At 40.8% G+C, this 27,776-nt stretch overlaps 3 protein-coding genes across 5 annotated transcripts; all 3 read left to right on the top strand.

The window, feature by feature from the left end:
* The first annotated feature begins 60 nt into the window (after nucleotides 1-60).
* On the top strand, nucleotides 61-23,924 carry LOC115670102 (BTB/POZ domain-containing protein At2g30600). 3 transcript variants are annotated; one of them, XM_056321397.1, is made up of 13 exons: nucleotides 61-301; nucleotides 810-1,616; nucleotides 2,082-2,408; nucleotides 3,008-3,238; nucleotides 3,597-3,758; nucleotides 4,291-4,503; nucleotides 4,585-4,632; nucleotides 4,785-4,843; nucleotides 6,156-6,282; nucleotides 6,366-6,440; nucleotides 6,527-6,607; nucleotides 7,367-7,435; nucleotides 7,680-8,159. In XM_056321397.1, the coding sequence occupies exons 2-13, from the start codon at nucleotides 819-821 to the stop codon at nucleotides 7,896-7,898; spliced, it is 2,409 nt and encodes an 802-aa protein (XP_056177372.1). In that variant the 5' UTR covers nucleotides 61-301; nucleotides 810-818; the 3' UTR covers nucleotides 7,899-8,159. The 3 variants fall into 3 exon arrangements, with proteins under 3 accessions (XP_056177372.1, XP_030447163.1, XP_056177373.1); XM_030591303.2 differs by having other exon boundaries at nucleotides 773-1,616; XM_056321398.1 differs by lacking the exons at nucleotides 61-301; nucleotides 7,680-8,159 and adding an exon at nucleotides 23,852-23,924 and having other exon boundaries at nucleotides 326-1,616.
* LOC115666790 (putative N6-adenosine-methyltransferase MT-A70-like) lies at nucleotides 14,299-15,279 on the top strand. The gene is made up of 2 exons (XM_030588448.2): nucleotides 14,299-14,477; nucleotides 14,803-15,279. The coding sequence occupies exons 1-2, from the start codon at nucleotides 14,371-14,373 to the stop codon at nucleotides 15,050-15,052; spliced, it is 357 nt and encodes a 118-aa protein (XP_030444308.1). The 5' UTR covers nucleotides 14,299-14,370; the 3' UTR covers nucleotides 15,053-15,279.
* Nucleotides 23,860-24,789, top strand: LOC115670104 (uncharacterized). The gene has a single exon (XM_030591307.2). The coding sequence runs from the start codon at nucleotides 23,860-23,862 to the stop codon at nucleotides 24,553-24,555; it is 696 nt and encodes a 231-aa protein (XP_030447167.1). The 3' UTR covers nucleotides 24,556-24,789.
* Nucleotides 24,790-27,776: the final 2,987 nt, after the last annotated feature.

The raw sequence follows: 27,776 nt of genomic DNA, 5'->3' as shown, positions 1-27,776 counted from the left end.
TCGTGATAAGTTTTTGTACTTCTAATATAATTATCACCTAATTTTTGGCGCAATTGCTACGAGGCTCACTGAATTGCAGTGTAGCCAAGCCTTTTTCAGTTTATTTTGCTGTGACCAATCGCGTCAATTCGAAACCCCCCCCGATGCGATTTTCCATTTCTTCTCCTCCGCGATCATCTCCTCCCTCGATCGATTCCGATCGCCGCCGCTCCGCCGTCCGCCGCCGCAGTTGACCCCGATCGGAGCATCCGTGCCACCGGCGAAACGTGCGGTCATATTCGAGCGGGCGGGAGCCAGCCAGGTGAGGCAAACCTGTGCCGCGAGTTTTTGTAGCGATGGTGGTGGAGTTTCCAAGCGGACGATGATTTGATGCGCGTGATGGTTTCGATTGCGCGTGTTTTTTTGTCCGTTTGTTTTGTTTTGCGAGTTTTGTCGTCTTTGTCGAGGATTTTTTTCGGTCCGGATGGGGTTGTTGGACGAGGATGTGGTGGTGGAGGAGGACGACTTGGTACCAAGCATCCCTGTTGCGTTTGACGGTTCCGCTCCTGGATTTGGATCTTTTTCTAGTGTCGAGTGGAGTGGCATCTAGTGGCTTCCGGACCACACCCGACAGCGATGTTGTGAACTGAAATATCTTGTGGGAGTTTGTGGTGAATGAATGGATGATCAATTAATGCTAGCATTGTCCTGTTATAAATCATAGTTTCTTGGGTTTTCTTAGTTGCTCGGGAGTTATATACGTGTTTTGTTTTTCGGGTTTTGTTCGAGGAAGGGTGGAGTTTGTGAAGAGTTAAAAGGTGCTCTTTCAGGGAGGAGAGATGGCGGAGAAGGAGAAGAAGTTCCTCAGAGTCGCGCCCTTCGAGTGTGCTTGGAGCGAGGATTTGATGTTCCGGGAAGCCGGGAGGGGTTGTGTTGCTTTCGAAGCTTTCGCCCGCAACGATGTGACCGTGGTGTTCCGGGAGAACGTCGGCAGCCAGCACTACCATTACAAGAGAGATAACTGTCCTCACTATACCGTGATTCTTGGCAGTCACCGGAACCGCCGTTTCAAAATCGAGGTGGATGGGAAAACCGCGGTCGATGAGGCGGGTGTTGCCCTTTGCAGCTCTTCGGCATTTCAGAGCTACTGGATCAGCATATATGACGGGTTGATCAGCGTTGGCCAGGGTCGATACCCTTTTCAGAATCTGGTTTTCCAGTGGTTGGACACCAACCCGAATTGCAGTGTTCGGTATGTTGGGCTGAGCAGCTGGGACAAGCATGTTGGATATAGGAATGTCAGTGTCTTGCCGTTAACACAGAATCCTATTTCAATCTGGAAGCAGATGGATTGGAGTGAGCACAAAGGGGAGGAGGGGAAAGATGATGTGGAAATGGGAGAAGAATGTTCAGATTATGAGAATTGGGGACTAGAAAATTTTCTGGAGAGCTGGGAACTGTCTGATGTGTATTTCATCGTTGGAGAGGATAAAAGGCCTGTCCCTGCTCACCGGGTCATCTTGGGTATCTGTGGTAACTTCAATTTTTGTTCGTCGAGTGATGTTATTCGTCTCCAAGATGTTGAATATCCTGTCCTACATTCTCTTCTTCAGTATGTGTACTCCGGACATACGCAGGTATAATTGCTACCAAATCCACCTAAACGCATTAACTTCCAATATTACGTCTCGCGTTCTCCGGTAAATATGATCTGGCATGATGTCCAGCGAGTAAAGAAGTTTGACTTGGCATGTTAAAATCATTGTGGTCGATAATTAATGAAACAGGATGTAGTGGTGCATCCCCTTCAGGCAGAGAGTGTTCCTAAGCAGGACGGACTTCGCTAGTCACTAGGGTTACTATCATGTGTCAGGGAACTCTTTTGAGATTGCACGGTTTTAGTTTAAAAAACTCCTGTCCAGTTGGGCATCTTCATATTGGAATATTTTTGCCTTGTGGATGTGAATCCTTGGAATTATTTCTCTTTTTTTTTTCTCATTTTTGCATGATTAGTAGGGCCAATAGAGCTTTCAAATTAGACATATTTATGGAATTTTTAGCTTTACCAGATAACTAAAATTAATTCTTGCGGATGGATTCAGGCTGCAGAGTCTGAGCTTGGTTCTCTGATGGCATTAGCCTTACAATTTGAGGTGATGCCCTTGGTTAAGCAGTGTCAGGAAATGATCGGTCGTTTTAAGTTGAATAAAAATTTGTTTCACTCTGGTAAGAACGTGGAGTTATCGTATCCAAGCTCAAGGCCCCATTCTACGGTTTTCCCCTTTGGGCTCCCAGTCAACATACAGAAGCTCAAACAGTTGCCTATAACTGGTGAACATAGCGATGTTAAAATCTACATCGACTGTAATGGTCTAGCTGCTCAGGCACATAAAGTTATTCTTAGTTTGTGGAGCATCCCATTTGCAAAGGTGAGAAAAACTCTTATGCCTTTCTTCCTCTTTAATTTCTTTCTTCTTTTGTCAGTCTTACTTAAGTTCTAAAATCCATTGAGTTCTATGATGAGAACAAGCTTTATCTTTTCATATGAAGGAAAGTTATTCTGTATCATTTATTGGGAGAAGAATGTGTTATTAGATAAAAGTTCTCCTGTTGACTACAACAGTTGTCAAGTTGATATGTCTGTCTTAGATTTCTTTATAACTGCCTACAGTGTTCGCTTAATTGAATGCTTCTACAGTTTGGTCACCATTGAAATGTGTCATGTCGGTCGACTATGAGGGTGGGTACGAATATCGAAATGAAGAAAAGCGAGCTCATGTGAGTTAGAGTGGTTAAGTTGTCATAGGAAAAAGAGCTGCTGTGCAGAAATGTGTATAGTAATGCTGGCAACTCATTGTATCATGAATGGATGAAAAAGAATGTTTAACGTACTCCTTTGTCTGAAGTGAAGGAAAATGTTGATTGTTTAATAAATACCCTTTAGTTTTGAGTCTAGTTTAATGTTAGGGATGAGTCGAAATTTTATCCTGCGCTTCAATAAGATGTAACAGAGATTTGCTGTTGACAGATGTTCACCAATGGAATGGCTGAGAGCATTTCCTCAGAGATTTGCTTGAAGGATGTATCATCAGAAGCATTCAGTCATATGGTCAGCTTCATGTATAGTGGCGAAATTAATATGGAAGATGGTCCAAATTCTGGGAACTTATTACTCCAACTGCTTTTACTGGCTGATCAGTTTGGAGTCACCCTACTTCATCAGGAGTGCTGCAAATTACTTTTAGAATGCCTCTCTGAGGTAGCTTGTCAATCTTTATCTAGTCGTATAGTTCTGTTGGTCTGTTTGTTAAATTAATTATTTCGTTTGTCACAGTTATTGCATGCTACGTATTGATTTGAATTTGAAAGAACGGGGAAGTGACTTGCGGGTATCAGGCTCTGTAAAGAAAAGAAGAGATCCCTATGTTGATTGAATTATAAGATATTAATACCTCTCATGTACATATTATCTGCAGGGATGGAGTTCTCCTATTGGAAGATGGTCATACATCAAGAGTTTTACTATTATGCACAAGTTTAATGGACGAGGAAGCAGACAATTTTGGCTCTGTAATAGGGCTGTAGCTATTTAATCTAACTATTGAACTTTGTTGCAGGACTCAATATGTCCCATCCTCCAAGCTGTTTCAATGATTCCATCTTGTAAGCTTATTGAAGAAACAAGCAAGAGAAATTTCGCAACACACTTCGATTATTTTACAACAGCGAGCATGGACTTTATCTTGTTAGACGACACAACGTTTAGCCATATTATTCAGGTCAGTGCAGCTTTCTGGATGGTTGTCCCCATCAATGTGCAACTCCTCCGCTTGTTTAACATCTGATAAACAAAGAAAGTAGACATTTTAGGCAAATAGTACTTCATGAGGTGATAGAGATCAACATGAAGAGAAATGCGTGGAAGATATGTGATAACAATGTGGATTGTATAGTCTGTGCTTAACTACCTAACTACCTACCGAGAAACAAGGTTACGAGTCAGTTCTTTTTGGTAATTCATGAGTAGTCTGGTGGAAGGTAACTTCAACACTTTCTTTGTCACCCACTGCCCTCATGATACTAGAGTTAATAGTTCAGCAGCGGTCATCAATGTAATACATTTACTTGACATAATAAAGTTTTAGTGGTCATCAATGATGGATATAGGTGACAAATTGCTTCTTCTTGTGGATTTAGATTGGACAAGTAGCCAATTTTCTCTGAGAAGCTTTGGGGCCATAAAATATCCTCTTTTGCTTGTGTTTGTCTGATAAAGTTGAATGTCTCTAACTAAGGGAATGCATCTTGCAGCATCCAGACTTGACTGTGACATCTGAAGAGAGGGTTCTCAATGCAATATTAATGTGGTGCATGAAGGCAAAGAACTTACTTGGTTGGGAAGCGGTGGACGAGCTTATGAACCCTTTAACACCTGAAGTCATTTTTGCTGACAGGCTTCACTTACTTAATGATTTGTTGCCCTTTGTGCGATTTGCCTTGTTACCACATGCATTGCTTAAGAAGGTAGACTTGGAGATTTAGTCGCTGTCCACTCTCAATGTGAGAACCTCATTTTGACACAATGCTTTCATGATTGTATTGCAGTTGAAGATGAGCAACCTCAGCAAACACATTCCTGTTCTTGACATTCTTGTAAGTGATTCATTCAATTTGTTAGTGTTTTTTTTGGGGAAGAAAGCATGACCTTCATGCTATGAAATGGACGTGCCATTGTCTCTACCACTTAATGAATTTCCTTTCATATAATTCCTTCTCTCTTTTTCTAAATGCTCTTAATGATGTAGGTCACGGAGGTCCTCAGCCATACAGAAATGGGGTTGACAAATATAGGGACTGACAAAAGGTAATAGTCATCAAATTGCTGTACCATTGGTTTAGATCACTTTTTGCAAGAAAGTATCAGAAGAGTTCAAATGTGAAGGCGCTTCAGCTTATTGCTGAGAAGGATAGGAAAAAAATGGAAACTTCATGTCAACTAATGTTTTTGTAATGACCATGTGTCCAATTTACTGAAGTCAGTAAGGTGCTTGTCTTAGGATGAGAAACTCTGGTTAGCTATATCCGTTTGCTCAAGTTGTGGCATCTTGCGAGCGCTTTCGTCCTTGGGAGGAAAGTGTCTCTTATGTTCATATTCTGGGTAGAATTGCTTTGTTAATTCTATAAGCCAACATACCAAGGAATTCACTTCTAGATTGGTGCAATACTACTTGGTGTTTGTGCTTCCCGTCATTTGAGGATTGCGTTGATATCTTGCAAAAGGTTCCTTAGAGTGGTGTTGGCATGGTTTCACCTTTGTCATCTCCATTCATTGTCGGAGCACTTGATGGACAAAACCCATTTCATGCTTGTTAAATCTAATTCGGAGATGTGATGTAGGCATGGTTTTCACCCTGGTCATCTCCATTCAATGTTGGAGCACTTGATGGACAAAGCACATATTTATCTCTGTTAAAGCTATGCACTTGCTTGATTCTGTATAAATAAAATGTTCCTCATTTACTACATGCCGTCCAACAACAGAATATCACTAGTGTAAAACCCGTGCTATGCACGGCTAGATTTTTGCATTCCTAATTTGTTTTTCTTTAAACCTGGGTTTTTTTTTAGTTTGATGATGTAAAACCTTCTAAATCTTCTAATGATTTTTTGTTCTAAAGAAAATTGCTCCAATTTTTTTTTTCTCTGAAATGGGTGCATGTGCACGAAGCATTACACACATGCCGACAGGCACATGTCTATTTGCATTTTTAAGTAGAAACAAAATTGATTTAGTTGAATTTAGTTAATTAGATGGGTTGTGCAAATGATTGGTGCTATACATGATTTAGAATGTTTTTTTCTTTATAAGCAATTTTTTACCGTCTCCCACCTTAAATAAATATTTTTAAGCTTTCTATAAGACCTTAAATATATGCTTCTTTTAGTTTTCTTTTATTTGGTATGGTTTGTAATTTTTTTAAATCTTTTAAAGGAGCCCTTACATAAAATAAAAACAACAAAAGACATATCAAAATTTACCTAACCATCGAATGTGTGGACTATGAACACTTGTGAGTTATGATACTCTCCCTCTCCACGAGTCAATCCGTTGGTCAATGTATACATTTTCATGTATTAAGATTTCCCACTAAAATAGAATTCTTCTAATTTGTCAGATTCCAACATAGGCGATCGAGTTTTAAGGAGCTCCAATACATATGTGATGGTGACAGCAATGGGGTTATGTACTTTGCGGGCACGTCATATGGGGAACATCAGTGGGTTAATCCTGTCATTGCAAAGGTGAATTGCCTAATGCCTCAGTTTTCTCTCCACCAGATAGATCACTTTCTAAAAATTGCTTATGTTCGTGTCAAATATTGCAGAGGATTTCTATTACCGCTAGTAGCCCCTTTTCGAGATATACGGATCCAAAAGTTTTGATCTCAAGAACTTTTCAGGTTCTTTTTTTTCTTATTGGTCAGTTTGTCTGAAACTTCAATAATATTAGTTTATTTAAATATCTAAAATTAGCTTTGTTCTGTAGGGTACATCTTTTACTGGGCCTCGGATAGAAGATGGTCATAACTGCTCATGGTGGATGGTAGACATTGGCGAAGATCATCAGGTTATACTAGTATCTTTTATCTTGTATAGATTTTATACTTTAAGCATGTTGCCAGGGTCTGGTTCTTATATAAGCTTTAGATATTAGAGCAAGAGGACTCTAGCTTGATGGTTGACAGAAAAGAGTGATTCATTTTGAGGCTCAATATGTAGTAGCAACTAATTGTATGAATAATCAAGTTGGAGTTGATTCCCGTTCGAGAACGTGTTTTTAGGACAGGGTGGGCGCATGGAGATTTCATTGATTAGTTGCATCACTGTGTAATTTGAGCTCAAAGAAAATGAATCTATGGTTCCTAATGGAATAGGTAATAAAGCAACTTTGCCACCTACTAATTGGTGTAATTGTTCAAAATTCTGAGCAATGGAACTTGCAGTCTATGTCAATCACGGACACCAGTTCTACTATCGGAGACCTTTTCTTGATTGTTTTTTGTGCTTCTAAACTATAGTAAAATTGGCACACACTGATGTATTTGCCAGAGAAAGAAAGGGGAGAGAGAGAGAAGTGGTAATTGAAAGTGAGGAAGTGGGGAAGAAGTTAATAACTAAGTGCTTGTTGCATAATTATCTCAATATCCTTTGAATTAAGGTGTGAGTACCATGATAAGCGAAATCAGTGAATGGTCATTTGATCCATTTATTTTAGCAAAATTTATCATCAAAAAACGCCTCCAATACTAATAGCTAAGAAAATAATCAGGGAATTCTTTGACAGTTTGTGGTATTAATCCTAAATTTGATTATTTTCCTGACGCAGCTAATGTGCAACTACTACACCCTCAGACAGGATGGCTCAAGGGCTTACATGAGGTTCTGGAAGCTTCAGGTAAGGATTATAACTCCCAATTATATCAGGCATCGTGCATGCATATAGCAGGAATGACATACTGGTTGCATCTTGTCTGGGCCTTATGCTGTAGTTGAAGTCAAGGCTCCTTACTTTTGCTTCTGATCTTGATATTGGCATCCTCGAACCATCCATCCATTTATGTTGAAACAAATTGCCACCTGTTGCATTAAGATGAGAAATTAGTAAAACAGAACAAAAATCATTTTATGACAAATTCCAGGGCTCTGCGGATGGGAACTTGTGGACAGACTTGAGAGTACATGATAACGATCAGACCATCTGCAAGCCTGGGCAGTTTGCATCGTGGCCCATAACTGGCCCAAATGCTCTCCTTCCTTTTAGATACTTTAGGTTTGTTTTGACTGGTCCCACGACCGATGCATCGAACCCCTGGAACTTCTGCATTTGCTTCTTGGAGCTCTATGGCTATTTTCGCTGAAGCAGCAGGGACGATGTGTCTGCAGGCGTCTTTCTTGTAGATGTTGTACAGAGTTTTAGATAATGAATAAACCCATGGGCAAGGTTCCGGGCTTGTATAATCTGTCCACCGGGGCATAGCCTCATCTCACACGAAATTGAGTTGTTTCATCATGTCATTCTCGCTATATGTTTGTACAAATTTTAATCAAGAGAGAGGGAGACATCTTGAACATCAGTAAAGTAAAACAGATGGACAGCTTTTACCTTGTGTTCCCATCAAGAGGTTGTGATTGCCAGTCCATGTCATTTTTGTTTTGTTTCTTTTGGCGTGCACTCCATTGGTTTCAACAAGTTTAAAAGTGAGAACTATCAGACAAGTGATCAATATAGTTGGAGCTCATTACTGGTTGCCGTGGCATCAGAATTCACCTCCCTGAGAACGTGTCTGCCCAATGAATTATAAAAATTGCATGCTCAGGGAAATATTATATTGGAAATGATTCATTGAGCTCTCCAATACTTGTTTTCGTACCTTTAGGCCAACCTAACAAGCAGCAAAAATGGTCGCCATTGTCACCATAGTTGATCTCCTTGCAACAAAATTGAAATGACTCTTGTTTGTTATCACGTACGATTTTTCCTTCTTTTGTCTTATTTAAGACCATCTGAATTTGATTAGCGAGGAAATTCAGAGAGAAATCAAGAGTAAACTGGACTTCGTTGCTTGGGATGAAATCGAAAAGAGCAAAGAGAAAGGTAGCCTGGGTCTTGTCAAAGCTCAACCTACAAATGAGGCTCTGCTCGTTAGGCTGCTATGGAGACTTTAGAAATGGTTGTGCTAGTAACATCATAGGAAAGGGTTTAAGGAAATTCCTTTTGTCTACATATGCGTTTCTTGCCAAGAACTTCCTTGATTGTGGAGTTCTGCTTGTGAAAATCTTCTCTTATATCCATATATGTTGTCTCTTACCATTAACTTCTTCGAGGAGAATAGCTACCCGGTTCTTATCACTAGCATCTGTCTGCAAGAAACGTTTGCTCTTAGAGGTGTATCCGCAATGGTGGCAAATGCTGCAGCTTCCGTTGTATGGTCCTACTTTGTTCCTTTGCCCATAGAGGCAAATTGTTCTTTGGAAGCTTTTGTAATGGATGCATGAGCTTAGAGAAATCTTCGGAGCAAAACCCCTTAGGTTGTTGACAATATCAAGGAGTTGCTGCATTTACTTATAAGAAAGGTTCTCATCAGAAAATGGTTATAATTCCTTAGCAATGTGTTCACCGGGGCGGTATGATCCATTTTTCTAGTGCATGCCCGGAAAAATCAACTTCATTTTGAGACTTTTTTTTAACTGGGAAAACATGATTTCATACTATAGCACGAGATTTGCAAATTGGTTTCGGTATTATGCAGTAAGATTCTTTGTGTGGGCCGAATGGTAGGACATCGGCTGTGTAGAAAAAGCATTGGTCGTGATGGGTTGGAAAATTTTTGCACATGGCTTTTTGAAATAACGACGGGCAGTCTTGAGACCGCAAGGGAGAACAGTCCATTAAAAATGTCAGTTCGGGATGCAGATGCCTGTTTTCAATCTTTCCTCTGGATGGACTCCAAGTTGACAAAATCCTGCCTCCGATCCAATTTGTTGTACACCTTCGCGCGGGAAAGACTTGGAAATAAGGCCTTTCAGTTGGCAGAAGAAACTTGCCAACTTGTAGAAACTGAAAGTGGCTGATAATTATTGACAAGCCTCATCTTTCTTCTAGTCTCAGCTTTTTCGTTGACGTAGAAAGCTGAACATGCCCGCGGGGACCTTGATGGTTCGATTACTCCTTGTTGGACTAATTGACCGCACTTTTTGAGCAACCTGTGCATGCTATGGATTCATCCCAGAATGACTCGCTTTTGTGAGATTGATGACTTCATTCTTCTTGAAAGGAAAAAGAATGAAGAATTCAGAGTTTTTCCACAATGGATTGGGCCATTCCTAGAGGAATTCAGTATGGGACTCAAGCACAAACACCCGTTAGAGTTTGAGCATTTGGGTCGAGCTCGCGTAGCTGGACGAGATAAGATGTTCGGACATGACTGTTTTCAATTGTCCTTTATAACGAATTCCACTGGACAATATCACGAGCTTAGGTACTTTGGTTCAGCGACCCCAACTAATAACAATATCTCGATCAGGTGATGGAGAACCGAAGTTTTTGGTAGTGAAGGAGCACCGGGAGAAATGCTGAATTTTAATGGGTTTCCTCCTTAGGCGATATCGATGAAGTATTTGGTGAATGGTTCCCGGGAATGATCCTGGAAGAATATTTGGATCAAGGATAAAATCACTGGCTCCAGAGATTGGGTTGTCATATTTTGGACAGGAAAATTTGTACTGGAACATGGGGGGCTAACTGGATACTTTGGATTTTTGGGATATGGACTTCTGGAGAGAAGCAAAATATACCCCCATCAGGATCATCACTGGTCTGGGGCAGGGTTTGGATGGCACGTATGGTTTTTGAGGTTGGCTCGTCTTCTAGGAAGAAGATAGACTGAAGATCATCTTCGACACCTGACTTCTTCTCGATTGTCTGAACCATACGCATGCCTCTTTACTGGGCATGCGAGCAGTTCTTGGCAAAGTGTCGCTTCCGGCACTAATGGTTCACTTATCAGATTTTTGCTTTCCTGGGCGTTTCTTCTTTCGAGGGACTTTCCATCTGCTGCTTCTTCTGGGAGTTTGGTACCGGAACTTCCTGTAATGCTTCTTTTTCTTGCTGCAAAAGTCGCAAGAGGATTCTTTGTGAGAGCACTTACTCGGGAAAATTACCAAAAAAGTCCTAAACCTTTTGCAATTGTGCCAATTCAGTCCTAAACCTTTTTTTTTTGCCATTTCAGTCTTAAACCTTTTACAATTGTGCCAATTCAGTCCATTCGGCTACTTTTGGCCGGCCGGCGCTGTCGTGGATGTCGGCCGGCGCTAGATCTGGGCGAGGCCTCGCCGTCGTCCATGGCTGGCGAGCTCGGCCTCGCCGGCGAGCCTCCCGGCCAGGGGAAAGAAGGAAAAAAAAAAAATATATATATATATATATATATATATTAAAATAATGCCACGTCAGCCGCCCGGCGTCCATGTCAGCGCCAGCCAGCCAAAAGTGGCCGGATGGACTGAATTGGCACAATTGTAAAAGGTTTAGGACTGAAATGGCCAAAAAAAAAAGTTTAGGACTGAATTGGTACAATTTCAAAAAGTTTAGGACTTTTTTGGTAATTTTCCCGCACTTGCTCTGTAGGGCTTGGTTGACTCCATCTAGTTATCTGTTGCCATGAAGTTAGTCCTTAGCTATCATTCCGCGATAGCAAATCTCTTCAATGGCAATATGAATCTCTTGCTGGATCTCGACACAGGTGTCATCCACGACCTCTCTGGTTTTGGCGTAGAAGGATCTTCCCGATTGTCGTCTGTTGCGGGGATGGAGGATAGAAATGCAGGCTCTAAACTCCAGTCGGCTCCATCTAAATGCTTAAAAACATCTGCTTGAAATGGCGATCAAGATCCTCCCTCGAGAAAGTTCTCTTCTTTTGATCTCCTTCAAGTCTCTGGGGGTTGCCGATGACGATGGAGGATTCCGTGGTTAAACTCCTGCCGAACAATGAAAGACATTCAGGTTCCGTTTCTTTTGCGAAAAAATGAATGAATTGAAAAATATTTCCTTAAAAATAACCGTTTGTGTTGTTTGAAATAATTAGCTAATAAGAAATGTTGTTATTATTGATCACAATTTATGTCTAAATATTTTCGTTGATAATGAAAATATTTTTCGTTCATTCATTTTTGTAAGTGATTCAGGTGATCATTTTTTGGAAAATGTTTTCCACATTATTCATTTTTCCCGAAACAAACGCGCCTTCGGTCTTGTTTAGAAATGGATTCCCACCAAATCTCGAAGGCTTTCGGTGAGTCTGCTGAAATATTAGGAAATAAAACGATTATCTTCCAAGTCTTGTTTGCCTATATCTATCAATGATTTGAAAAAAAAATAATTAGGAAGAAAAGAAATAATGTGAATAATTATTCAAACAATCCTAGTTGACTGATGATTTTGCTCATCATGTCTATTTTTAATAGCTAAACGTACAACTTACTCTAACGATAGTTACAATGTTCTTTTGTAATTCTAATATTTTAAAAAGCCCACGCCTTTCCCTGATTTTATCATGTTACACATTGTCGAATTAGTAGAAATACTTCTTACGCCCTGCTTGCATATATCTAACTATAATTTGAGTAAATAATTTGAAAGAAGAAATGAAACAACTTGAGTAAAAGAATATGAACAATTAATTTATCTTAGCGAAAAAATGTGCAATTACTTAAGGGAAAATTTCAAAAAAGGACCCAAAGTGGGGTCATTTTCCTAAAAGAGGGTCCAAAGTGGACGTAGTGCCAAATAAGGACCTGAAGTGCCCAATCAGTCTCAAATTGGGGCCCGAAGTTCCCAATCAGTCTCAAGTTGGGGCCTGGCTTCGCCAGCCGGTCAAATGCTCACCGGCCGGCGAGCAAGTTACTGTTCCGGCGAGGGCAGTTTTGTCCAAATAAAATCTGAATCAAAGGAAAAGGCAATTTTATAAAAGCAAAACTTGCGTTTTTCTTTTTCCAACCCCAACCCACTTCTGATAAAAAGAAAACCCTCAATCCACTCTGATGAACGAAAGGGATGACCTGAAAGACTGAGGCGGTGGGTGACCGGCGGTGCGTGACCGGTCGGCGGCGTGCGATCGGCGGCGGGGGCAGCGACGTGTGACCGGGCGATCGTGTCTTTCCTTCACCCATCTTCTACAGCTACAAGAATTGATCCTCCGTTCGTGCTCGCATTCGAAGGGTTGACGGTGAAGTTCCCCGCCTCCGCGACATTCTCTGCGATTTTGCGCTTACCAAATTTGCTCTGGGTTCCTCTTTCGGCTCATGAATGTTTCGATTCGGACAAAATCCGTAAGCGTCGAACGTGCGTACGAAGATTCCTGATCTCGTCTCCATCCCGGAGATGCTATTTTGCGGCGTGTTCCTAAGTTCGCTGGACATGTCGAAATGGTAAAGTGCGCGCATATTCATTGTTAATCTCTGGCGTCCAAGAACAACGATTCAGTCTGCAATGCGGACTGGCTTTTGTTTTGGAGCGATCTGCTGAATCGGTGTGTTAGGTCGGAGGTGGAAGATGTGTTCTGTCGCTTTACTGATGTTGTGGGAACAGATGAAATTGGAGAATTGAAGCAAATCTACCTGTATCTGAATAAATGTCGTTGTTTTCTCTCTTTGAAGTTGGAAGAAGGCTCTCTGGCACAAACAATCTCTTGAACATGGATTACCTCTTTGGGGTGGCATGAAAATAGGGATTAGAGGATGCACCTCAGCGGAGAACCTCTCCTACGATTCACACAAAGCGTTCGTGTCTTTCGTTGGGTGAATCCGTCGAGGTTAGTTTTCCAAATTGGAGCTCTGATTTGAAATCCTAATTTTTCTAATCTTCAAATTTCGTTTGTTTCTCAGTTCCTAAATTGGTTCAACTTGTCTTTCCTCCGTCCAAAAGAAGGCGATTGCAATATTTGAAGTAACATGTTGACAAGGCGTGGGCATGTCGTGGAATACTACGTAATGTGAGCGACGACGGTGAGTTGATTATTTATAGTGCATTTTCTGATTGTAAAGGAATAAGCCGTGGTCTCTTCACGTCCTCCGTGGTCCATACTTTTCAATTTTTTTACTGTTTTCATGAACCCACTATCTCATGTTTTATCGTTTATTGCATGAACCCCATTCTTAAATTGTGGAAGTAGACTACAATTTCTCTATGCTAGATTTCACGCAAAGCCCATTCTTAAATTTTGCGAGAAAAGGTGGGTCGCAATTGAAGGAATACTGTTTATCACTCGCTAAAGAAGATTGCAGACGCCAATCTGAGTCCTTTATATCGTGTGAAAAGGTACTCAACAGATTGTGTGTGGCGGTTGTTTGTTAAGTAATTGTATTGCAAATACTCTGGTTGCTGGATTCATTCTCTGTGGCTAGGCTGTGTGCAGTGGACTTTTGTAATTTTGTCAGTTTTTTAAGGAGCTGATGGTGTCATTTGGCTTCTAAGTGTTTCTTATGTGGGAGTGCAGCACATTCACACTTTGATATTTTTACTTCCCTTTTTGCCGGTAGTAATTCCACAATGGAAGTCTTAAACAAGCAAACAGCTTCTAAGTAATAACTAGAAGGTACCAAACCCCCAGGCGAGGCGAGGTTAGTGAATAACACACACTAATTCTTGTAACTCGATCCAAACTGCGTGAAATCTGTTTTTTTTGTCTTCGGGTTTGGAGCACTTTTATGATCTTAAAATGGTGAATGTCTTTATATATACCTGAAGATGCTGGTGCAACCTAACTTGTGCACCGCAGAAGCCACATCTCTCGAGTTTTTCAAATATTATAGAACGTAGATTGTCCGTTGTAATTTATGCTAACGAAAGCACTGTTTTTGCAGATGTTTCGAATGCTGGAGAGGATTAGTCCGAGGACAAGAAAATTAGAGTTGTTTGCTCGCATGCACAACACTCATGCAGGGTATTGTTATTCAATTTACTGTCCTTTATTTTTGAAAATAAGAATAAGCTGCCGAAGAAAAGTGAAACTTGCATATTCCTCTTATGGACAATGGACGGTAGAAGAGTCTAGGCATTTTGGACCACTGTATATATCTGATGAACAAACAATTTCATAATGATTAATAAGTGGGTAATGCATGTGTTTTGCCCATAACCTTAGGATTGTCACTCTTCCAAGGTGAAGGCCCTCTTGTCATGTATATTGATTAATTTTTACCAAAAGAATCTCATCCTGGTATTATCGTTGCCTTGAGGTCTCTTTTGATGGTTCGTGTCATTTTCAGGTGGTTGTCACTTGGTAATCAGTTGAGCGGCGCACGATTAGTAGAAGAAGGGCTGCAAGCAAGATTTAAGCAGGCTTACCCTGATGTCGAGGTGCAACCGGCGTCTCCTCCAAGGGCTTCGGTGATGGAAGTTGACTCGGCTGCTGCTCATATTATGAGTCTGTTTGCAGCAGCGGACCCCAAGTCTGCTTCCGCGCAGTTTTCAGAACCTGCAGTTTCTGGAGCTATGGAGGTCGATATAGTGAGCTAGAATGGCGCCATCCGGTGGAGTGATGAAGTAATTAAACATCAGTTTGACTATTTGCAATGTTACTGCCTTTTGGGTGTTGGCCATTTGTTCCTTGTAATTGTCGATTGGATTCAACAATTTCGGCCGCAGATGTCCTTGGATTATTCTGTACAATGATGTCAAAGCGAGACAATAAGATCGATGGGGAATTCCCGCCAGATGTTGTCACTGATGCATCCTGATGTGCTGGTTTTTGGCTGACTGGTTTTTGTTGGTATATCTATAGTTAAAGCCTTGATGTAATTTGTCAGAGTAAGATTATGATATATTATTAGCGTCATGTGTAAACTGTACTGCTTTAATATTCTTTTATAAAGTGTAGGATGTCAATTTTAACTGTTTTCTGCATTGAATTCATATGGACTTGAAGAATATCATTTGCTTTCGAGGATTAATTTCTTGGACAGCAAGAAGCTGGCTAGACAGGGTAATGCTTGAGTAGGATTTAAGATGAACTTACACTGAGTTTTTTGGCGTTCTGCTTCCATGTGAAAAGAGGATGAAATCACGCATAGCTCACTATTTTAGTCAAGAACTATATTTACAGTGCATTGTGACCCTCAAGGCCTCTTCATTTAGCATTCTTACTCGAAAGCTTTTGGAACTTTTGATTTTTTGATGTGGGTGCAAATTCAGTTTTGCTTGTCTTGTAGTCCATTTACTTGCAACCGCACATTCAGAAGATTTATATCACTAGATTCAAAAAATTGTACACCAAGGTCTGTCATGTTAGCGGAGCAATGAGTTGGCAAAGAAAAGTCAGCGTCTTGCACTAATCCTAAGTTCAACATTGGAACTTGCTATCCACTAAGGAACACTCCTGAAAGAGGATCAAAGTAAAGGGACATGAAAGTTCTGTTTTTCACATTCATAGCAAGCAAAAGAAAATATGGTGAAGAGTAGTGGTGGATTGCATGACATTGAAAGAATCATGGAGGAGCGAGCAAGTTGTGGTGGATATTCGAAAAATGTGCCTTCATTCCACACAAAAATGTGCCTTCATGTAAGAGATTATAACCACTCATTGCAGGATCATGCCAATGCGACACACATTACTAAACTATGAGATATAAGTAACCAACTGCTTTAATAAGGAGGCAAGACCCAGTTGCTTACAAGTAATGTGGAAATTTCCAAACTGGATCGACTGAATATACCTTATAATAAAACAGTTGGCCAATGACTCATGAAGAAAGAGACCAGAAGAAAAAAGGAGACTTTAAAGGTTCAACTTCATGAGTAATCTTCCTTTCATTGATGTCGAAGTCAATATGTCTTATACAATAGCAAAAGTACGTGTATACGCGTACATCTAGCAAGCATTCCTCCTCCACTGAGTGAGCATTCCTCCTCCACTGAGTGACTCAGTGGTAAACCTTCAAGTCCGTTCCCTTGCTCCAGAAAGACGAAAGTGAGAAACACAATCCTGGTGCTGTAAAATTTCAAATGGTATAGAAGTAAGTTACGCGAAAAAAATATCGTTACGCAACAGGAAAACTGACCTTCATGTAGCAAATCACTTGCACTAAAGTTACCACCTGCAAGAATGATCCTGCAAAAAACCTGTAAATAAGCATCATATCTTTAGTGTCTTGTGGGCTGTGTAAATGTTTATTTCACCAGATAATCATATATGTATAGTCATACAAAGTGCTGTTCCAACTTTCCAAGCCATCAGGACATACTTTTTCTCCGTTATGCAAGCCATATGCACAGATAAGTTCCTGCAACTACTTTAAGATAGTATTGGCTTTGAAAAGTTCCTGCAATACAGACAGTATTGCAACTACTTTAATATAGTATTGGCAATATAATTCAAATGCATAACAAAGAATCATTCATAACAAAGCTACTCACCTCCCCTACAAAAACCAGCAACCCCAATTGTAAATGCACATTTACCTTTCACAGCTTCAACTATTCGCTTTGAACCTTCATATCCTTTATCATGCCAAAAAAGAGAAACATCCCAATTTTCTAAACACAGTAGACCTATACATTGAGATGCTTCCAAAATGGACTCATTCAGACCCATCCATGTCAACTACTAGTAAAAGAAAAAAGAATTTGTGTTGTTGGTCTTGCATATCTCAAAAAATTGCTCGTCTTCACATCCTCCTTTTTACCTACAGTTGAATAAAAAATAAATAATTAGTCAAAACAAAGTCGAGCACAAGTAAGAACACTTTTATGACAAAGTCAAGCATAGATGAATACTTGCATCTTCTCTCTTCCGATAGATGATGTTGAGCTTGAAATGTTGTTAAAAAATGACGCAAGCAGTTCAACTGTCTCACTTTGTGATGTTGGGGCTGAGGGAGTGCTTTCTACCACATATTGTGAGCATGAGGCGGATGTAGAAGTTGTTAGGGCTGATGATGTTGCTGCTATTGTCGTTGTTGATGCTATTAATTGATTCTTGCAATGATACCTGTTATGGCCTAACCCACCACATTTTCCACAAGTGATTGTGGTGTTCTGTCTCTTCAACTTTATTCCCACAGGCTCTCGCACAACTTTCTTCTTCCTTGTCTTTAAATTGCTATCAGCAACTTCATTCACCGACTTTGTTCTTTGTTTCTTCTTTCTACCAACTTGCTTGGGCACATCTGGTGGGAGTAAATGCTCTCTAGCAGGCCATGTATCCTTGGAATCTACAGCATGCACAACATGGCTATAAGTTTGCCTAAATTTTTCCATACTGAAACACGTGTGAACCCATTTTTCAGGTTGTTCCCTCAGGTATACAAGAGCTGCCACAGCATGACAACAAGGGATTCCACTAATGTCCCATCTTCTACAGCTACAAGTTTTGTGTCTGATGTTAACAACTCTTTTGTCTCCATATGGCCCACTCAATTCAAACTCATCCTCCCCATTCCATGCAGGAATCCATGATGCTGAATACTTTTTTTGAAGATCCAATATCTCTTGGATCTTAGGACAAATCACACTAGAGTACTTAGCCAATCCATCCCTTTGCTTATGAATCCTCTCCATGAGTTGCATTCTTATAGCTTCAAGCAATGTGATTATAGGCTTGTCTCTGGCGTCAATGATGCTCTTGTTGAAACTTTCACACCAGTTATTCAAGGAAGCGTCGCATTTTGATCCTGTCCTGAAGTGGGACTTGATCCATTGCACCGGTGGTCTCTGGGACAACCAATCATAAGCTTTTCCATCAACTGCCTTAAGCTCTTCCATTGCCAAGTCAAAATCACATACCCTAGTGGCCATGGCAGCCTTCCAAACCAAAATTTTAAGTTCTAGTCCTTTGTGATGCAGCCTGAAGTTCTCGTAAAGATGCCTCAAGCAAAATCTATTTTCTGCTTCAGGCATTACATTTGCTAGTGCTTGCACCAATCCCTTTTGCTTGTCACACAAAAAGGTCCAGTACTTTGAATTTGCAGGGTCTGTAATTCCCAAATCTTCGGCAATCATACTAATAAACCAGTGCCATGTCTTGTATGTTTCTTGTCCAACGACTGCCCATGCAAATGGATACATCTGATCATTTCCATCTATGCCAACAGCCGCTAGAAGTATGCCCTTGTAGCCAGATGACAAGTGGCAACCATCAAACCCTACAAAGTGCCTACATCCTTCTAGAAAACCCCTCCTCAATGCATCCAGACATATGTAGACTCCTCTAAACTTGAATTGGTCCTGACATTGCTCACTCTTGATTACACAGGTGGATCCTGGGTTGGAATCAAGAAGTGCTTGGCAATAACTTCTAATCATCCGAAATTGCTCATCTTCATTCCCTGTAATCATACTCATTGCTATAGCCGTAGCTTTGTAGACCATTGTCTTGGACAGCTTCAAAACATTCTCTGACTCCATTGCTTTCTTCAGTGAAGCACCCGGCCATGTTGGATTATTCCTCAACCTATCACAATACTTGTTTGCCAACCATTTAGAGCTTACTTGAGGAACATATAGTGCTCTATTACATGTATGCACGGGGTTAAAGGTTTTAACTTGTAAAGTATGCTCCCTCTGCACTTTGGAAGCATATATGAGCCAATCACAACCGTCGGAACACACTACTCTTAACTTCTTAGGTGTATTCTTAGTGAACCTCACCCGTCTCCCATTTTTTATGGCATGATTCCTAACTGCTTCTCTAAACTCTTTAGCATTGTTAAAGTACATCCCCAACTTGAAGACAAGATTCTCCATATCAACCTCAGCATTGTACTCAGGATGTGTATACTCAACTTGACTACTCATATTCAGGAAATCTACATTATCAGATAATGTATCTACATGCAAACTAGTCTCTCCAACCTCCATACCCCTCCCCATTGAACCTTCACCCCCAATACATCGTACATTTCTTCTGTATAATTCATCAAGATCAATAATGTCAAATCCATCTTCTTCAATGCCATCAACACACCTACTATCAGACATGGTATAGTTCACTTCTTCACACCCCTCGCCTGGTGCAAAATGGAAGCAAAAACAATCAATACGTTTCCAAATCCGTATATAAATTAAACAGAATCACACCAAGTTAAATCTATACACAAAGGAAACACAATTTGCAATCACAACATATTCAAAAGAACCCGTCCGTAACGTATAAGTAGGGAAAAAAAAGCCTTATATAAAGCAGTGTAAGGAAGAAAATTGTTATCATTTGCAACATTTGGAAACGACTTTGATGGAAAACTTTAAATCCGATAATGAAACCGGTCCATAAATTGAAAATTTTATTTAAGACTGGTCCATAAATTAGACCACGATTACAAATTGCTCCGAGTGGAATACTCGCAGCTAGCATTCCAAATAGAGCATGTCTACTCCGCATGAAGCAAACCCAATACATCTTTTCACATAATTTATGAGAAGCCACACATATTATCAAGACAAATTAAATCGTGGTTTAATAAAAAAATGGACCAATTTAGGAAACTGACATCCATGGAAACAAATTTAGGAAGGGACAAAACAAACTCTCACAAAATTTTCTTTAGCGAGTGATAAACAGTATTCCTTCAATTGCGACCCACCTTTTCTCGCAAAATTTAAGAATGGGCTTTGCGTGAAATCTAGCATAGAGAAATTGTAGTCTACTTCCACAATTTAAGAATGGGGTTCATGCAATAAACGATAAAACATGAGATAGTGGGTTCATGAAAACAGTAAAAAAATTGAAAAGTATGGACCACGGAGGACGTGAAGGGACCACGGCTTATTCCTTTACAATCAGAAAATGCACTATAAATAATCAACTCACTGTCGTCGCTACTGTTACTGTAGTATTCCACGACATGCCCACGCCTTGTCAACATGTTACTTCAAATATTGCAATCGCCTTCTTTTGGACGGAGGAAAGACAAGTTGAACCAATTTAGGAACTGAGAAACAAAAGAAATTTGAAGATTAGAAAAATTAGGATTTCAAATCAGAGCTCCAATTTGGAAAACTAACCTCGACGGATTCACCCAACGAAAGACACGAACGCTTTGTGTGAATCGTAGGAGAGGTTCTCCGCTGAGGTGCATCCTCTAATCCCTATTTTCATGCCACCCCAAAGAGGTAATCCATGTTCAAGAGATTGTTTGTGCCAGAGAGCCTTCTTCCAACTTCAAAGAGAGAAAACAACGACATTTATTCAGATACAGGTAAATTTGCTTCAATTCTCCAATTTCATCTGTTCCCACAACATCAGTAAAGCGACAGAACACATCTTCCACCTCCGACCTAACACACCGATTCAGCAGATCGCTCCAAAACAAAAGCCAGTCCGCATTGCAGACTGAATCGTTGTTCTTGGACGGCAGAGATTAACAATGAATATGCGCGCACTTTACCATTTCGACATGTCCAGCGAACTTAGGAGCACGCCGCAAAATAGCATCTCCGGGATGGAGACGAGATCAGGAATCTTCGTACGCACGTTCGACACTTACGGATTTTGTCCGAATTGAAACATTCATGAGCCGAAAGAGGAACCCAGAGCAAATTTGGTAAGTGCAAAATCGCAGAGAATGTCGTGGAGGCGGGGAACTTCACCGTCAACCCTTCGAATGCGAGCACGAACGGAGGATCAATTCTTGTAGCTGTAGAAGATGGGTGAAGGAAAGACACGATCGCCCGGTCACACGTCGCTGCCCCCGCCGCCGATCGCACGCCGCCGACCGGTCACGCACCGCCGGTCACCCACCGCCTCAGTCTTTCAGGTCATCCCTTTCGTTCATTAGAGTGGATTGAGGATTTTCTTTTTATCAGAAGTGGGTTGGGGTTGGAAAAAGAAAAACGCAAGTTTTGTTTTTATAAAATTGCCTTTTCCTTTGATTCAGATTTTATTTGGACAAAACTGCCCTCGCCGGAACAGTAACTTGCTCGCCGGCCGGTGAGCATTTGACCGGCCGGCAAAGCCAGGCCCCAACTTGAGACTGATTGGGAACTTCGGGTCCCAATTTGAGACTGATTAGGCACTTCAGGCCCTTATTTGGCACTACGTCCACTTTGGACCATCTTTTGGGAAAATGACCCCACTTTGGGTCCTTTTTTGAAATTTTCCCATTACTTAATGACCACCTCTTTCTGTAATCAGCTTATGTTTTTCAAAAGTGAATGGTAAGAGTAGCTATTAAACTAGACTCGACGAGCAAAGATCATTGAGTCAAGTTGACTACTAACGAGTAACGATCGCTACAATGTTCTTTTGTAATTTAATATCTGCAAAAACCTACATTTATCCCGTCATTATGGTACGTTTAGTTAACACTGTCAAATTAATGGAGACACTTCACGAGTCTCGTTCACATAGAGTTAATTCGAAAAATCAATTAGGATAACAATATAAAAAAAAATATAAGATGGTGTGGATAATTACTTCAAAAAAATCTTAATATAACTATAACCTTAATAAATCTATTTTATGAGCCTTGTTTGTATATATATCTGTCTATCATTTGAAAATATTAATTTGGAGGAGCAAATCAAGCAATTTTAGCAGAGAAAATTGTACAGTTAATTGGTAATTAATTAATCATCTGTCTTCACTAGGCAACTTAAATATGAAATAACATTGTTGTTAAGGGTTAATACCGTGAAAAATACCCAACTGGTACGCCTATGATAAATTTATCTCAAACTAATTTTTGACCACAAAATTTGAAACTGGTGACAAATTTACCACAAATCAATTTTTGACCATAAAAAATCAAATCAGTACACTTGCGACAAATTTACCCCCGTTATATTGGATTAATATCACAAAAAATCGTAAATTGATTAATCAGTGACAAGCAGAAGGTATAACCGTAAACCAGTACACTCGTCAACTATCACATGTCATCCAATTTAGTAATTTAACGGTAAAATTTAAGATAAATTAATGGAGGGTAAATTTGTTATAGGTATATCGGTTCGAAGTTTTTTATGGTGAAAAAATTAATTTAAAGTAAATTTATCGTGTTATTTTTTGTAGTATTAACCCTTTTACTCAGACCAGCCTCCACTCCAGCCTCTTCAAAACCAGACCATCGCTCTCTACCAGACTTGCTCCGCAGCGCGCGCCGCCGCCGCCGCCACCTCGCAGCGACGCCACGCCACTCCCGGACCTCGCGCAGACCCCTGCCGTCGTCGTTTGACCTCAGGTGCCCTTGCCTTTGTGCTGTGAAACTTGGCGAATTGTGTCAGAACAGGGATAATTCTAGAAAAAGAATTGATCGAAGAATTGTTCCCGAAATCTTGCCTCCGATGGGGCGGCCGCCGTCGCCCCGCGCAAGGGCCCCGCCGCCCAGCCCGGGGCGGCGGCGGAGTAATCTCCGCCGCTGGGGGGGGGCGGGGGACTTGTTCACCGTCCCCGTGCCGATCCATAATCCCATGTTGCTTGAATACTCGGTGATAATATACCTTACTAGGGCCGTGTAGAATTCCCAGACACCCGAAACGCCCGACGAAAACCCTAGTCATTGATCTTCGCCATTGCCTTCATCTCTGCTGTGGCTAGTCATTGGCAGTTGAACCTCTCTGCTGAGGACTGATGATTTGCTGCTGCTCGGATTAAGTTTTGAGCAAGGACATTGATAAGCAAGGCTTTGAGGCTTGAGAATTATGTCGAAAGCTGGATGTAGTTTGAGCTAATTCTGAATTCCTTATGCCACGCTTTGTCGATGTGTTCTTTCGGCTATGTTTTGGCGGTTTGTTTCGTTTACTGAATCGATGATTGAAAACAATGTCACATGGTCAGTTTAGGTCGTAGATTTCATCACTTTGTAATGGATTGATGAAGGGTTTTCTTGCCAGGATCTTTGTTGAACAGTAACTCATGTCTGCACTTTCTCTAATTAGCTTTTCTATCACAGGGTTTCGGTCTAACGTTGCACTTTTTCCCACCTCCGGGCAGTGGCCAATGCATTGACATCTGTGATTTTTAATTTCTCCGTTATTTTTCGTTCTATTTGGTCTCCTCTATCTCATCGCCTTTGCTTCAATTTTCAGTGCTCTTATTCAAGTAGCCGTGCTTTTGTGGCTAATGGCCAATGGCGCTTTTGAGCTTGAGATTAATGTCCTCTGTCTTTTTCCCCCTTTGCTGTTCCATTTTTTGATCGAAGCTATAAGCAACTCTTTTCACGGTCACTGACATACGCGTTGCGATGGGAGGAAGCTATTTTCTTGTCTGGTTAAGACTTAACAATTTCGATAATGTATTGAACTTATACGTGTTCTCTCTCTCTCTCTCTCTCTCTCTCTCTCTCTCTCTCTCTCTCTCTCTCTCTCTCTCTCTCTCTTCAGTGACAGCTATGAGCAAAAGGAAGCGACCAGACTCGAAAGTTCCTGCTCTGTCCATGACCGAACAAGAGAAGATCCTCTACAATCTAATCCTGAGCAAGCAAGACTTGGGCATCTGGTCGAGGGACATAAAGCGGGAGACTAGCCTCCCCGGCAACGTCGTTGACAAGTCTCTCAAGTCCCTCCGCAGCAAAGGCCTGATCAAGGAGGTTGCCACTGTCCAGTCCAAGGGGCGAAAGCACTTCCTTGCCTCCGAGTTTGAGCCCTCCTCAGAGATCACTGGTGGGAAGTGGTACAATGAGGGGAGCCTCGATACCGAGTTCATCAACTTCCTCAAGGACCAGTGCCTGAAGCACATCCGGAATCTAAAGATTGCGACAGTGGACACAGTCACGGACGCCGTTCGGAGGTCTAGGGTCCTGAAGGTAGACTACTCTAGTCAGGATATTGGGGACATCGTCAGGGCATTGGTTTTGGACAATGACGTGATCGAAATGAGGAGCAATGGACTGGGGGAGTTTGCTTCCATCCCGACTGGTAGGATGTGTTATAAGTGTAGGAGGTCACCTGATGCCACGAAGAAATTGAGAGTTGGGGCGATGGCTTCGATACCTTGCGGGGTGTGCCCACAGATAGCCCATTGTATGCCCGGAGGCATCATTTCTCCGATGACTTGCGAGTACTATAGTAAGTGGTTGGATTTTTGAGCGATGACCTTCTCTGGATGTGTTGGTTGGCATAAGATATATCAGTGTTCTTCTATTCGAAAGTCTTTGTCACTTGTAGATAATTTATTTGTGTGGCTTGTTAGCAAACCTTTGCATTGCAGCCCTGTAAATACCTGCTAGTTTCTGATATAGATGTAGAAATATTATTACTTTCTTATGTCATCTAAATACTACTTGTTATTTTGACTGACTTGTAAGTGCTTTTTTCTTTAATTGTAAACTCCATATATATAAACACACACACACACACACACAGAAAAGATGTGGAAGTGTGTCAATTGGAAGAAAAGAAAACCGTCGATCATCTGTCAAAGAAGTTGAACTTGCTCTCTGTTCAATCATAATTACGAGTACAAGGTAATTGTTCATAATTACAAGTACAAGTTAGTTGTTTCAAAGGAATAGAATTGCTATGACCATTAGATTGTCTTTTGATACTGCTTGATGTTTATGCGGTTGTTTTATCTTGAAGATTGGCCTGGTTTTTTTAGTGTTGATCAAGGTACCTGATGTGTGAGATGAAACGTAAACGCAATTATCGTCGTCCAAATGTGATACAAGAGCTTACGATTGTCTTTTTTCAGTGAAGAGAGTCCTAGGATGTTAGTACCCAACCGATGATGATAATGGTCCTGTTTTTGGCACTCCGTCCATAAGATAAAGAAATTAAAGAAGCCAAAGCTAAGACTCTGCGATTGTATAGAGATATGACTTTGATGATGAACAATCTAATGGTTAACTGTCAAAGGTCTTTCATATCCATCTCCATGTGGTCATGTTCTGGGACCTCTCATTAGTTGGCAATTGACAAGCTTGGTTCTTTTGGAGTTTCATCTTGGAGCATTGGTAGCACATTACTTTTATTTACTTTGTCGGAGGTCCGATGAACTCATAGTCGGATTTTATTCTTTCTTTTCTTTTTGGCCGGATAATTTCACTCATAGACTTACCATTAGATGAAGAAGAATATGCTGTAAAGAGAATGCTGAGATACTGTTGGCTTGAGATTGGCTAGGACTGAAAGGAGAATCGGTACACTCTGTAAGCTAATAGTTTGAGTTCATTGACAAACGAGCAGGAGAGAGCTTTTGAAACCTGAGCTGTTCTGAAATTTGATACCGTTGATATTGTCCTAAAAAAACAGGATACTCCCATCCAATGTCAACTACCCGGCCCAAATAAGCAAGCCTCTATCGTATCACGTTTGGACGACAATATACCGCATTTCCGTTTTCATTTCACACGTTGAGCTATCTCGATCGACACTGAAAACCGGGCATTCTTCAAGATGAAACATCCACACAAATATTAATCAGTATCAAATACCATGGCCATAGCGGTTCTTTTCCTTTGAACAACTCAATTGTATCAGCAATTATGAAATGCTACCTTGTATGAGTAACTATGAACGAACGGACAGCAAGTTCAACTTTTTTCCCTGACCAACGGTATTCTTTTCTTTCGATTGACACACTTGCACATCTTAGTAGCTTACAATTGAAGAAAAGCACCTTCACAAAGCAGTCAAAATAACCAGCGGCATTTGGCTGTATGAGCTGTAAAGATTAAGTATCTTAGCCTGTATTTTTGCAGTGGTTTGCTAACAGGCCATTTGAATAAATAATCTTCAAGAGATAAAAGCCTTGTCAGATTGAAGAATATTGATTTGGCCTATGCCAAACAACACATTTTGTCCAATGAAGAAGGACATCACTCAAAAACCCAACCGTTTACTTTAATACTTGCACTTGGAATAACGATGCCGCTAGGTGTACAATTGGCTATTCCCAGGCACACCCCACTAGGTATATAATCCATCGCCCCACTCGCGTTTCCTTTGCGACATCGGGCGAACCCCTAAACTTATAACACATCCTAATGGTAGGAACGAAAGCAAACTCCGTAAGTCCATTGCTCCTCATTATCAAATAACTGTCCAAACCAATGCCCTCAGTATATCCCCAGTCTGCCGGCTCGAGTAGTCATCCTTCAAGATTGGGACAATGTCCGCGACCGTGTACATCCTCGTAATCTTTATATTTCAAATGAGCTTTAGGCACTGGTGAACTCGGTGTCGAGGCTCCCCTGTTCATACAACTTCTCGCCGGTGGTCTTCAGGGAGGTCTCGAACTCGGGTGCACGGAAGTGCTTCCGCCCCTTGAACTAGACATTGACCATTTACTCGATCAGGCCTTCGATGAGGAGGAAATTTGGACGGAGCGGTTCGCGCAAGTGAGAGAGGAGAGGGGTAGAGAGAATCGATGACAATTGCGCAACCTCAAATGGAGATCGGGCTCAGCTATGCGACTGGAACCTTGTGATGTCGAAGGCAACGCCCGGAGCATGCGACAAGTCGATTTGGAGAGAAATAAATTCTAAGCGATCACAATTGAACAATTGAAATCTTTTTATTGAAGGATTATATAAGTGTTTAAGTCAATTTCCTTCACACTCTCAACGCGTTTGTTGCTCTACACGGGTAGGGTGTTTCCGTTAAGGGAAAATGACACAAATAGTCCATGAACTTTGACCCAATGTGCAATTTGGTCCCTGAACTTTTAATTTATTCAATGTAGTCCCTGAACTTTAGCCTGATATTCAATTTGGTCCCTGAACTTTTAATTTATTCAATGTGGTCCCTGAACTTTTAGTATGTGTTCAATTTAGTCCCTGAACTATTTGAAAATGTTCAATGTAGTCCTTCTATTAATTCAAGTGCAAGGACTACATTGAACATTTTCATATAGTTCAGGGACTAAATTGAACATGTGCTAAAAGTTCAGGGACCACATTGAACGGATTAAAAGTTCAAGGACCAAATTGAATATTAGGCTAAAGTTCAGGGACTACATTGAACAAATTAAAAGTTCAGGGACCAAATTGCACATTGGGTCAAAGTTCAGGGGTTGTTTGTGTCATTATCCCTAAAAAAAACAAACAAAACCATGAATGACCCACCAGAGAAATGACATATTAATCTTTTCATTTGTATCATTTGAATTATTTTCCTGTGATGCATTATCCTTTAATAATATACATCATCTCGTTTTTATTTTTTTTTTAAATTTTATTTATCAATCATATTTTTTGAATCGATCAACAATTTAGAAGTACATAATGAGTAGTCATTTTTTGTTACTTGATCTTTTTATATTGAAATTCCCTTTTTTACTGAGCCTTTCCTTCTTCTTCTCAAGGTA

The sequence above is a fragment of the Syzygium oleosum genome, unplaced genomic scaffold, assembly GCF_021117445.2.
Source record: "Syzygium oleosum isolate NSW1041296 unplaced genomic scaffold, Sole_v2.1 Sole_v2.22, whole genome shotgun sequence".
Classification (NCBI taxonomy): Eukaryota; Viridiplantae; Streptophyta; class Magnoliopsida; order Myrtales; family Myrtaceae; genus Syzygium; species Syzygium oleosum.
This window is presented reverse-complemented; position numbering and strand designations above follow the sequence as displayed.